A 12885-nucleotide genomic window follows, 5' to 3' on the forward strand; every position below is an offset into this window, starting at 1 on the left:
AACAAGTGAAACTTTATTCAAAATGGAGTGAAAAGTTAAAAACGTATACTTTTTTTTTTCTTCTTAAAAAAAAAAAAAAAAAAAAAAAAAAAAGGATGCAACCGGACATCATTTTTTCAAACCGTATACGGGTTAAAATTTGTACACACGTTTTGATACAGTTTAGTCCGGTTTTGAGGAATCAGTTTATCATCATAAACCTGATACGGGAACTGTATTGCAAAAATATGGTGTGAATGCAGCCTCAGAGGGTGGGGGGGGGGATGAAAAAAAAAAAATATTATATATATATATATATTAGATATATAGATATATATATATATATATATATATATAAAAAAAAAAAAAAAAACTCACTTTGCCTGATGCTTATCCTCTATCCACAGAATAGGGGATAAGTCTGATCGGAGAGGTTCAACCCCTGAGATCACCCTTGATCTACTGCATGGGGCCCTGGCTAATTACCTGTTTTTGGCACGATCCGGCCACCTTTCTGGACGAGAGCAAGGGACAGCCTGCTCAGCCAATCAACAGCTGTCACTTGCTCTTGTCCTGACAGGTGGAGGCCGGAGTGTGACAAGGATGGGTAAGTAGCTGGGGTCCCATGCTGGAGTTCACAATGGGTCTTGGTGGTTGGACCCCCCCTATGCACAGAAGATAAGTGTCTGACATAATCTGTTTTCTGGTGTACCCCTTTATCATGTATATAATACCTGGATTCTGAAAGACTTTGTGTGACAGCTGAGGTTTCCTTGCAGTAAATGGATAAAGTGTCTGGACAGCTGTGGAATACAATGATGTCCGTGTATGATTATAAAATCTGAAATGAGAAAAGCCGGTTTTAGATTAACATCTTTATACATATTTTCAGAGATAGAAAACTAAATACAGTACGGATATAGGTATACACATAAAAGACCATGGTTATGATGCAAGGTAAATAGGCCTCTAACATTAACACTGCCGCAATCTTTACACACCATTACTCCCCTTGAGGGACGTTCATCATTTGTTTGAGTTGACGTTTGGCCATACCATATAAACTAAAAATAGTTATTTTGCCATATGCAAATCACTGTCCATGTGGATCTTGTAAAGTGCTGCATCTGAGAGCATCAACCAGACTGCCCATTACCAGCATTTTACAATGACTTCAAAATAAGACTAGGTTCACATCTGCGGTTCAAAAGGAGAAAACTGAGCCAGATGGTCAGCTGTATGACAGACACCAACAGATTCAAAGAGATCCCATCCCCTTTAATGGGGTCCATTGGGTCTTGTCTGGGGTCACTGTGCTGGATTCTAAGGCTACATTCACATTATGGAATTCTCAAGAATATTTCAGATTGGAAATTCCTATGCAGCAGCCTTCCATTGTCTTATATGAGATTCTGCTGCACTGAATACAGACTGTATTGCCACCATTGGTGACTGCATATGTCCGTATAGTCCCAGCACCGATAGATTTTGCCAGCTGCCAATGGGATATCTGCCTGCAGTATGTTGGAGTGTATGTAGTGTTAATGTAGACTAACAGGACAATACAACATAATTTACATGGAATCTGGATGGAAATCACAAGCGGAGCTTATATGCAGCCTGACAGACACTGTAGACTTGTCTGAATGCCCCATGGTACAGTTGGAGGAATAAGCCACATCGAAATAGGTAGACAAAGCCCTCTTTAGGTGAAATGCCACTGTGCTTTTCTTCCACCTTCACCACCTTGTTCTAGTGATAACAGTAGACAAACCACTGGCAATTGGACAGTGGTGACATATTCCCACATTAAAAGGGGTTCTCCAGCCACAGAAAAAAAAAAAAACATATCCAGGGGATAGGAATCTGATTGTGAAGGGTCTGATTACCTGGACCCCCAGCGATCTTCAGAATAGGGCCCCTGGCTCTCCCAGCTACAGGGATTGGCAGACGGTATGTGCCATCTGCCGCTCAACACATTGTCTATGGGAATGCTTATCCCCTATCCTGTGTACAGGGGATACATTTGTTTCTCTGCTATATTTTTTATACCTGGGGAGAACATATAAAATTCAAGCAGATACAGCCCTCATATTTGAACCCCGGACCCCCAGTGCTGTAAGGCAGGAATGCTAACAAGCGAGATGTCACATACACAGTATGTACAAGAAAAGAGGAAGGGCTCAACCAATATATTAAAACAATATAATAGGGGTGCTACTTACAGCAAAAGAAGCACAATATCTGTTCAAGAAAAAGCAAGCTGCATACAGTGCACACCCAAGATACGTTTAGATAATACAAAAGCTTTATTCATAGAGACCAAGTACAAAAAAGGGGAGACACATACAATTAAAACCATTTAAAAAGGCTAATTTGTGAGCCTAATACCATCACTGGGGATGGGGACATGACCCCCCCCCCCCCCCCAACCCTGCCCTAATTCCAATACACAAATGAGGCTAGCACTCCAAGGTCGTGTATAAGGGGTTACGAAAAATCATAGTATCAGTCAGTGGATTGAAGTACAATGCAAATAATATAGAAATAAGTACAAAAGTAAGCAAACCACAGACGAAGGAGCAGTGATGAGATAACAGAAGGGCAGGGAGACCAGAGCCCTACGCGTTCCGTCACTCCTAGGTGACTTCCTCAGGGGTGTGTATGAACTCCTGTCCATTCTTCAGATGGGCATGAAAAGACGTAGCATCACCTCATTGTGTCAGGACAGGAAAGTGGGCGCTCAGCTGATCACTGGTCTCAGAGGTCACATACAGGTAGAGACCATTGAGGCCTGTGATTGGCTGCTGCATCATATGTAAATGTATGTTTTTTTATTTTTAGAGAAGGTAACAGTGCGACAGTGAAGTTAGGCATGAGTATAGGTTCCCCCCCCCTCAGATCTCAGGATATAAGGATTTTTTTTCCCTTTTAATACCAGACCCTTTTAAACAGTGATATACTGATGACATGTAGTCCTGTGAAAGAGGGGGCTTTACTTTCCGTCCCATGAGAGGTGACTGCATGTATGAGAAGTGTGGGTAGTACCGACCGTCCTGGGCGTGCAGGAAACAAACCCAGGAATTGTTTGTCTGCCATCTGCTGGTCCAATGGACTAAAGAAATCATATAAATTACATTATTAATTATCATTATTTTTATACTGTAAAACCATCAGACATGACAAATGTACACTTAAAGGATGGTTCTACTTTTGGGCAACGTTTGACGATAATGGAGCATAGGAAACAAATGTGCTTTGTAACATGTTCCCAACCAATCTCTTAAAGAGGTATTCTGGCCATAGACATCTTATCCCCTACCCAAAGAATAGGGGGATAAGATGTCTGATCATAGGGGGCCTGCAGATGAGACCCCTCATGATCTCTGTGCTGTACCTGGCATTCTGTGCCAGGCTGCTGCTCTAGGCTCGGAAGACTTCTACGTTTCTGGCACTGGAGACGTGATGTCACGCCATGCCCCGCCCCCTACATTCATGTCTACGAGAGAAGGCGTGATGGCGATAAGTGTCTGATCGCTGGGACACCCTGCAATTTCCCGTATGAAGACCTGGCACTGCCACGGCTCTGCGTGGCTAATGCTTGTGACCTCACGAGGGGTAAGCGAGGGAGTCACTGCTAAATAAAAGTGCATTTCGAACTTACAGTAAATTCGATTAGCCACGGACTTCTCGGCTCAGCAGTTGATGCCTTTTCCTGCATAAATTAGTTCAGCTTTCAGGTGCTCCGGTGGGCTGGAAAAGGTGGATACATTCCTAGGAGACTCTTTCCTAGGACTGTATCCACGTTTTCCAGCCCACCGGAGCACCTGAAAGCTGAACTAATTTATGCAGGAAAAGTCATCAACTGCCGAGCCGAGAAGTTCATGACAAATCGAATTTACTGTAAGTTCGCTCATCTCTAATGACAACCTCACACCAGGAAGACTGATTTTATCCCGTACCCAAGTGTTAGAGAGGCATGGCCGCAGGCCTGACATCACGCCGGCTCTTCTTGGCGATTGACACCCAGGGCTCACCTTCCCGCGGTGGTCCTGTGTAGTTAGCCCCCACATGTCAATGTGTATTACAGAACACGTGTGGGGAGTCTCCCAGTGGTTCGGAATCTCACTGCAATTCAGTGTTGGCACATGCACTGGATACCTACACAGGATCATCACAGGCAGACGAGCACTGTGTGTCAGTCAGTCTGTCATGTCATGTCATGCTGGGACTTGGATGCACCCAGGTTGGGAAACATGTCACTAGTTTGACAAGCCTAAAAGACATGAAAGATGCACTTAAATCTCCTAAATCAGCAGCCAGCGCCCCCTGCAGGCGATGTCCACAGCAGAAGTTGTTACCCAGAATCCTCTATGTCAGTGTTCCCCCAACCCGTCACTCTCCGGCTGTTGCAAAACTACAACTCCCACCATGCCCGGACAGTCTGAGGCTGGGGAGTCACATATTGGAGTCCTTTAGAATTATACAGAGAGACATGAGGGGATTCATGGATGAAGAGGTGACAACCAGTCATGGTGCACAAAAAGAAACTAGCGGTGTCCTCCCCGCAAACACTGACCCCACATTCCGCTCCTACACAATACACCCTAAATAGACAGCCGGATATTTACATATATATACCTCCTCTATAACGTGACCTTCAACATAAATCACCTACCGTCCTCCTAGATGTGCTGCGCACCACATCCACCTGCCTATGGGCGCCGCCATCTTTGTTGTCGCTCACTCAGGACCCCGGCAGGACGTATGATGGAGCTGCCCGTGATGATGCCTGCGCTCAGTCATTACCTGTCAGCGCTCAGAACTACAGCCCCCTGCGTTGTCTCCAGCAGGAAAAATCCACCTCACACCGGGAGTTATAGTTCCACAACCACAGGGCACTGATACAAAAGGCAACCCTCTGTGTGTATGTGTGTGTATATATATATATATATATATATATATATATATATATATATATATTTATTTATTTATTATACACACACATAAACTGCCCAGATTATCAGTCCATTCTACCTGTCATTATACTGTATACCAGTGATCACCATCCTATGGCCCTCCAGCTGTTGCAAAACTACAACTCCCAGCATGCCCTGACAGCTTCCTATATGAGCCCTAAAAATGATCCAGCTGTATACCATACTGTAGAATCTCTTTGCCATTGACCTGGGTTAGGTCCACACAACGTTCCTGCCCCGGTTAATCATATCTGTTGTCTTCCAGACAAAATTGTGATGCTGTCGTATACTGTTACCAGGAGTAGCGGACCCCATTCACTTTAATCGTACGGAGTCACCCCTCGTGACATATCTGCTATTTTAGGTGGATTCAAAATCTGAGAAATCTATAAAAATTCATCCGTAATGAACGTCCATCATAAAAATCTTGAAAATCGGCCGTTAAATGGCCGTTAGAAAATCCCGTTATAGTCTATGGTATTTTTCTAATAGCCGTTTTAACCCGTTATTAACCCCTTAAGGACGCAGCCCTTTTTCACCTTAAAGGGGTATTCCAGGCCAAAACTTTTTTTATATATCAACTGGCTCCGGAAAGTTAAACAGATTTTTAAATTACTTCTATTAAAAAAAATCATAATCCTTCCAATAGTAATTAGCTTCTGAAGTGGAGTTGTTGTTTTCTGTCTAAGGCTGGGTCCACACCCAGTTTTGTCCCATACGGGAGCGCATACGGCAGGGGGGAGCTAAAACCTCGCGCTCCCGTATGTCACCGTATGCGCTCCCGTATGCCATTCACTTCAATGAGCCGACCGGAGTGAAACGTTCGGTCCGGTCGGCTCATTTTTGCGCCGTATGCGCTTTTACAACCGGACCTAAAACCGTGGTCAACCACGGTTTTAGGTCCGGTTGTAAAAGCGCATACGGCGCAAAAATGAGCCGACCGGACCGAACGTTTCACTCCGGTCGGCTCATTGAAGTGAATGGCATACGGGAGCGCATACGGTGACATACGGGAGCGCGAGGTTTTAGCTCCCTCCTGCCGTATGCGCTCCCGTATGGGACAAAACGTAGTGTGGACCCAGCCTAACTGCTCTCTGATGACTCACATCCCGGGAGCTGTGCAGTTCCTATGGGGATATTCTCCCATCATGCACAGCTCCCGGGACGTGACATCATCATTGAGCAGTTAGACAGAAAACTTCAGATGCTAATAACTATTGGAAGGATTAAGATTTTTTAAATAGAAGTACTTTACAAATCTGTTTAACTTTCCGGAGCCAGTTAATATATAAAAAAAGGTTTTGCCTGGAATACCCCTTTAACCCCTTAACGACGCAGGATGTATATTTACGTCCTGCACCGGCTCCCGCGATATGAAGCGTCGGTCCCGGCGCTCATCAACCCGATCGCGGCAATGTGCGGTATTAACCCTTTAGAAGCGGTGGTCAAAGCTGACCGCCGCTTCTAAAGTGAAAGTATCCCGGCTAGTCAGTCGGGCTGTTCGGGACCGCCGCAGTGAAATTGCGGCGTCCCGAACAGCTTGCAGGATACCGGGAGGGCCCTTACCTGCCTCCTCGGTGTCCGATCGACGAATGACTGCTCCGTGCCTGAGATCCAGGCAGGAGCGGTCAAGCGCCGATAACGCTGATCACAGGCGTGTTAATACAGGCCAGTGATCTGTGTAAGAGATCAGCGTGTGCAGTGTTATAGGTCCCTATGGGACCTATAACACTGCAAAAAAAAAAGTGTTAATAAAGGTCATTTAACCACTTCCCTAATAAAAGTTTGAATCACCCCCCTTTTCCCATAAAAAAAATAAAACAGTGTAAATGAATATAAACATATGTGGTATCGCCGCGTGCGTAAATGTCCAAACTATAGAAATATATAATTAATTAAACTGCACGGTCAATGGCGTACGCGCAAAAAAAATCCAAAGTCCAAAAAAAGCGTATTTTGGTTACTTTTTATACCATTAAAAAATTAATAAAAAGTGATCAAAAACTCTGATCAAAACAAAAATCATACCGATAAAAACTTCAGATCACGGCGCAAAAAAAATGAGCCCTCATACCGCCCTGTACGTGGAAAAATAAAAAAGTTATAGAGGTCAGAAGAGGACATTTTTAAACGTATAAATTTTCCTGCATGTAGTTATGATTTTTTCCAGAAGTACGACAAAATCAAACCTATATAAGTAGGGTATCATTTTAACCGTATGGACCTACAAAATAATGATAAGGTGGAATTTTTACCGAAATATGCACTGCGTAGAAACGGAAGCCCCGAAAGTTACAAAATGGCGTTTTTTTCTTCGATTTTGTCGCACAATGATTTTTTTTTCCATTTCGCCGTGAATTTTTGGGTAAAATGACTAATGTCACTGCAAATTAGAATTGATGAAGCAAAAAATAAGCCATAATATGGATTTTTAGGTGGAAAATTGAAAGGTTATGATTTTTAAAAGGTAAGGAGGAAAAAACGAAAGTGCAAAAACGGAAAAACCCTGAGTTTAAGGACTGAGCCCTTTTTCGCAATTCTGACCACCGTCGCTTGACGAATAACGCAAAAACGCTTTTAGCGAATATTCTGATTCTAAGATAGTTTTTTCGTGACATTCTACTTTATTTTGGTGGTAAATTTTCGGAGTTATTTGCATCCTTTTTTGGTGAAAAAATCCCAAAATTTCATGAAAATTTAGCATTTTTCTAACTTTGAAGCTCTCGACTTGTAAGGAAAATGGATATTCACAATTAATTTTATTTTTCTTCACAAACATAATATGTCCACTTTATGTTGGCATCATGAAATGGACATATTTTTGGTTTTTGAAAAAATTTGAGGGCTTCAAAGTAGAGCAGCAATTTTCAAAAAATTCATGAAAATTGCTAAATCTGAAGGGACAGATGTTACAGAACTACAACTCCCAGCATGCCTGGGCAGTTCAGGCATGCTGAGAGTTGTAGTTTGGCAACATCTGGAGGGCTACCGTTTGGGCACCACTGTAACAGTGGTCTCCAAACTGTGACCCTCCAGATGTTGCAAAACTACAACTCCCAGCATGCCCAGACAGCCTTTGGCTGTCTGGGCATGCTGGGAGTTGCAGTTTGGCCTTCCTAGTGGTTGCCACAGTAAAGATCGTTTTACTTTCAATTCCCCCCCGTCGCTTCCCTACCTAATTTCCAGAAGTCTCCAGCGACGATCCGGGGTCTCCAGGCATCTTCTCCTGCAGGTACCGGCCTCCATCTTCTTCCCACGATCCCCTCGACATCCAGGGGTGGGCAGAACGGGGGTTGCCATGGCAACTCACTGTCCTGCTCTGCCATTGGTCAGAATCAGTTCTGACCAATGGCAGGGGATAGGAGGAGATCGCAGCTCTGCGACCTCACTCCTAGCCCTCAGAATGATTGGGGCTGTCCCTGACAGCTCCGATCATCGCTATTATCCGGGTGATCGGGTCACCAGAGACCCGATCAGTCCAGAATAGCAGAAAATCGCATGTCTGAATTGACATGCGATTTTCTGCGATCGCCGACATGGGGGGGGGGTCTCAGGACCCCCCCTGAGCGATGTGCCGGGGTGCCTGCTGAATGATTTCAGCAGGCATCCTGATCCGGTCCCCAACCGGCTAGCGGCGGGGTCCGGAATTCCTACGGGCGTATCCATACGCCCTCAGTCCTTAAGGACTCAGGATGCAGGATGTATGGCTATGCCCGGCGTTCTGAACAGGTTAAAACCCAGCTTAAGGCTGCTTTCACACTATAAAAATACCTCCCTTATAAACGCCCGTTATAAAAACCCTGGAAATCATCCGTTATTTTGTGACAGGCGATAGTGACGGGAGAAATAGTGCATGCACTATTTCTTCCGTTCATTCGCCCATCACAAAATAACGGATGATTTCCAGGGTTTTTATAACGGGCGTTTATAAGGGAGGTGTTTTTATAGTGTGAAAGCAGCCTTAAGCTGGGTTTACACATTTTTTGTTTTTTTTTTGTTTCTTTTGCCTCCATTCTTCATGGCATACTTTCTACAAGGTGCTGGAAGCATTCCTTAGAGATTCTGGTCCATATGGACATGATGACATCACACAGTTCCTCCATATGGACTTGATGACATCACACAGTTGTTCCATATGGACATGATGACATCACACTTGCTGCAGTTTTTTCGACTGCACTTCCATGATGCAAATCTCTAGTTTCACCACATCCCAAAAGGTGATATATTGTATTAATTTCTGGTCACTGTGGAGGCCACTGAAGTAGGGCCGGATTAACATAGGGGTGGATGGAGCTGCCGCCCCAGGCCCCTACCTGAAAATAGGCCCACCCAGCTATACTTTAAGAGGTTTTTTTTTGTCCAGGATCCCCAAGCGGGCGAGCGCTGCTTTCAACTGTATACGCCTGCGTGTATACAGTTGAAAGCAGTCTGTGATCCAGAGCAGGCCAGCCCCCTGCCCTGTCGCAGGCACCGATGACATCACTCATCGGCGCCTGCACTGTGGAGGGCAGAGGACCCGGCCCCGCAGAGGAGGGAGGATGCATCCAGGCTGAATCTCCGGACCAGGTGATTATATATTTTTTTTTTTGTGTATCCTGGGGCTTGGGGGGAGGTGGTTGGGGGACGACTTGACCACCCACCTGCCTAAGTAGTACACCCGCCCGCTGGTCTAACTGCCCACGTACCCACCGGCCTGTCTAGCTAACCCTTCTAATTACACATCGGCCCACCCTCCTGCCTGTCTAATCACCCACCAGCATGCCTGCCTGCCTGTCTGTCTGTCTAACTAACCACCCACCTAACTAGCCAGCATAATGACCTACCATCTAACTAAGCAAAGGCCACCCACCTAACTACCCACCCGCGAGTCTAACTACCCAAGCACCCACCCACTTGCCTGTCTAACTACCTGCATGTCTAACTACCCACCCGCCTATCTAAAACTACCCACCCACCCAGCTGTCTTAACTACCTACCAAACCCGGCTGTCTAACTACCTTGCCACCCACCTGGCTGTCTAACTACCTGCATGTCCAACCACCTGGCTGTCTAACTACCTGACCACCCATCTACTTGGTGGTCTACCCACCTGCCCAACATGGCTGCCCAAAAACTTGGCCGCCCACTCACCTGGCTGTCTAACTACCTGGCTGTCTACCTACCTGTCCGCCCACCCACCTACCTGGTTGTCTAAATACCTGACCAATGAAACACCTAGCTGTCTACCTACCTGCCCACCCACCCACTTGGCTGCCTAACTACCTTCCTACCCACCCACCTACCTACCTGGCTGTCCACCTTGCTAGCTACCTTCCTGGCTATCTACCCCCCCCCCCCACCAACCTGGCTACCTACCTAACAACTTTACTAGCTAGCTTAAGTACCTACCTAGCTCACTGTCCATGTACTTACCGACCTTTCTGTATACCTACCAACCTACCTACTTGGCTGTCCACCTACCTAGCTAGCTACCTACCTGGCTATAGATCTACCCATCTGTCTACCTGTCTAGTTAGCTACCTTCCTACCTACCTGACTGTCGTCCTACCTAACCATCCACCTACCTATCTGGTTGTCTACCTACCTACCTGGCCAGTTTACCTGCCATCCTATCTACCTGGCTGGGGAGGGGTACATAATAAGGGAACTAACTACTGTGTGACATACCTACCTAATGATGGAACTACCTGTCTATTGTGGGGGATATACCTATTTAACGGGGGACCTTCTACCTTTCCCACTTTTACTGTGGCGGACACCAAGAGGGGCATTATAACAGTCCGAGACATATAGATAAGTCGAGGGTATTGTAAAAATGCGGAGTCTAACATGTTTGTTCTGCAGATGCCAAAGAGATGAGTTTTGACTGGAAGAAGTCATCACGGTGGTTTGAGCCGGATGGAAAAGGAAATAGAACGACGCTGATCAGTCTCCTGTGAGTCCCTAGATGTAACATTAATCACTTATATGGTACGCAGATCCTGAGCAAAGCTGGTATATACCTATATAATCCTGTATATGATCACTTATATGGTATACAGATCCTGTGTACAGCTATCTATCTACTTCTATATGGGCACTGTATGGGGGAATACCAGTCTGTGTACAGTGGTTTTATTCGGTAACAGTATGGTGCATTAGTCAGTCACTATGTGATCTTTCGTGTGTTCCGGATGCGCTGGTATTATTTGGCCTTATTATTATTTGTATACTAGTAATATTGGTATTGTTAGTCTGTGTATAGTGGGTTTTACTCAGTATTGTGATGATATTCAGTCTTTGTGTAGTGGTATAATTGTGGTATAAAAGTGGTTTCATTGATACTGTTATTGGTAATATTGGTCCCCGGTAATACCTATTTAGCTACCTGGCAATCGACCTACTAAGCAAACAACCAAATAAGCTACCTACCTGGCTACGTACCTAGATAGCTAACAACCCAGCTGTCAGATTGCGGCCACTTGTAGGCCCATCAAAATTTTTTGCACCAGGCTTATGATGCTCTTAATCCGGCCCTGCATTGGAGTCCAGTGACCTCATTGTCATGTAGGAGATGATGTGATCGGTGACATGGGGCATTATCTTACTGGAAGGATAGAAGATAGAAGAGTCCATTGTGGTCACAAAGGGATGAACATGGTCAGCAACAATACTCAGGTAGGCTGCCACATAAATGATGCTCAATTTGAACTAAGGGGCCAAAAGTGTTCCAAGAAAATGTCCCCCACATCATTACACCACCAGCCCAAACCATTGATATAAGGCAGGATGGATCCATGCTTTCATGTTGTTTCTGGCACTACCATCTGAAATCGAGACTCATCAGACCAGGCAACATTTATGTAAACTTACATGTGGCGATTTATCAAAACCTATCCAGAGGAAGCGTTGCCCATAGCAACCAGTCAGATCGCTTCTTTTATTTTTGAAAAGGCCTCTGAAAAATGAAAGAAGCGATCTGATTGGTTGCTATGGGCAATTCAGCAACTTTTCCACTGGACAGGTTTTGATAAATCTCCCCCACATTGCCCAAATTTGGCGAGCCTGTGCAAATTGTAGCTCAGTTTTCTCTGGTCTTCTGCTGCTGGATCTGCGTCAATGCTCGACGAGTTGTGTGTGTATTCTGCATATCTTTGTTGTAACCAGTGGTTTTTTGAGTTACTGAAGCCTTTGTCATCTCAAACCAGTCTGCCCATTCTCCTCTGAAGACAAGGCATTTCTCTTCACACAACTGCCACTCACTGGATATTTTGTCTTTCTCGCACCATTCTCTGTAAACTCTAGAGATGGTTGTTCTCAGCAGATAAGCAGTATGTGAAATACTCAGACCAGCCCATTTAACACCAACAACCATGATGTGTTCAAGATCACCTAAATCACCTTTTCCCCATTCTGATGCAAAGTTTAAAATTTAGAAAGTTGTCTTGACCACATCTACATGCCTAAATGCATTGAGTTAGAAAGTTGTCTTGAACACATCTACATGCCTAAATGCATTGAGTTGCTGCCTGTGATCGGCTGATTAGTTATTTTTGTTAAGAAGCAGTTGAACAGGTATATCTAATAAAATGGCCAATGAGAGTAACTTTATTGTAGCCTGGCACAATGCATATAGAGCAGCTACTGAATTAGGCCACTTTTCTGAGCTATGCTTAAAAGGGGTACTCCAGTCCCAAAAATTTTTTTTCAAATCAACTGGTGCCAGAAAGTTGAACAGATTTGTAAATTACTTCTATTAAAAAAATCTTAATCGTTCCAGTACTTATCAGCTGCTGTATACTACAGAGGAAGTTATATAGTTTTTTTTCAGTGTGACCACAGTGCTCTCTGCTGACACCTCTGTCTGTGTCAGGGACTGTCCAGAGTACAAGCAAATCCTCATAGCAAACCTCTCCTGCTCTAGACAGTTCCTGACATGGACAGC

The 12885-nt window shown here is 44.8% G+C and overlaps 1 protein-coding gene across 2 annotated transcripts in view; it reads right to left on the reverse strand.

The window, feature by feature from the left end:
* NFU1 (NFU1 iron-sulfur cluster scaffold) overlaps positions 1-8219 on the reverse strand; it is a 34931-nt gene extending 26712 nt beyond the window's left edge. The window contains exons 1-2 of one of the 2 annotated variants that reach the window (XM_056571417.1): positions 8134-8219; positions 714-820 (exon numbers count right to left, since the gene is read on the reverse strand). In XM_056571417.1, coding sequence (XP_056427392.1) covers positions 714-820; positions 8134-8204 — 178 coding nt within the window. In that variant the 5' untranslated portion in view covers positions 8205-8219. Of the gene's footprint in view, positions 1-713; positions 821-4657; positions 4872-8133 lie in introns of those variants that run through there. The other variant, XM_056571419.1, reaches the window with a different exon arrangement.
* Positions 8220-12885: the final 4666 nt, after the last annotated feature.

Source organism: Hyla sarda, chromosome 4 (genome assembly GCF_029499605.1).
Source record: "Hyla sarda isolate aHylSar1 chromosome 4, aHylSar1.hap1, whole genome shotgun sequence".
Taxonomy (NCBI): domain Eukaryota; kingdom Metazoa; phylum Chordata; class Amphibia; order Anura; family Hylidae; genus Hyla; species Hyla sarda.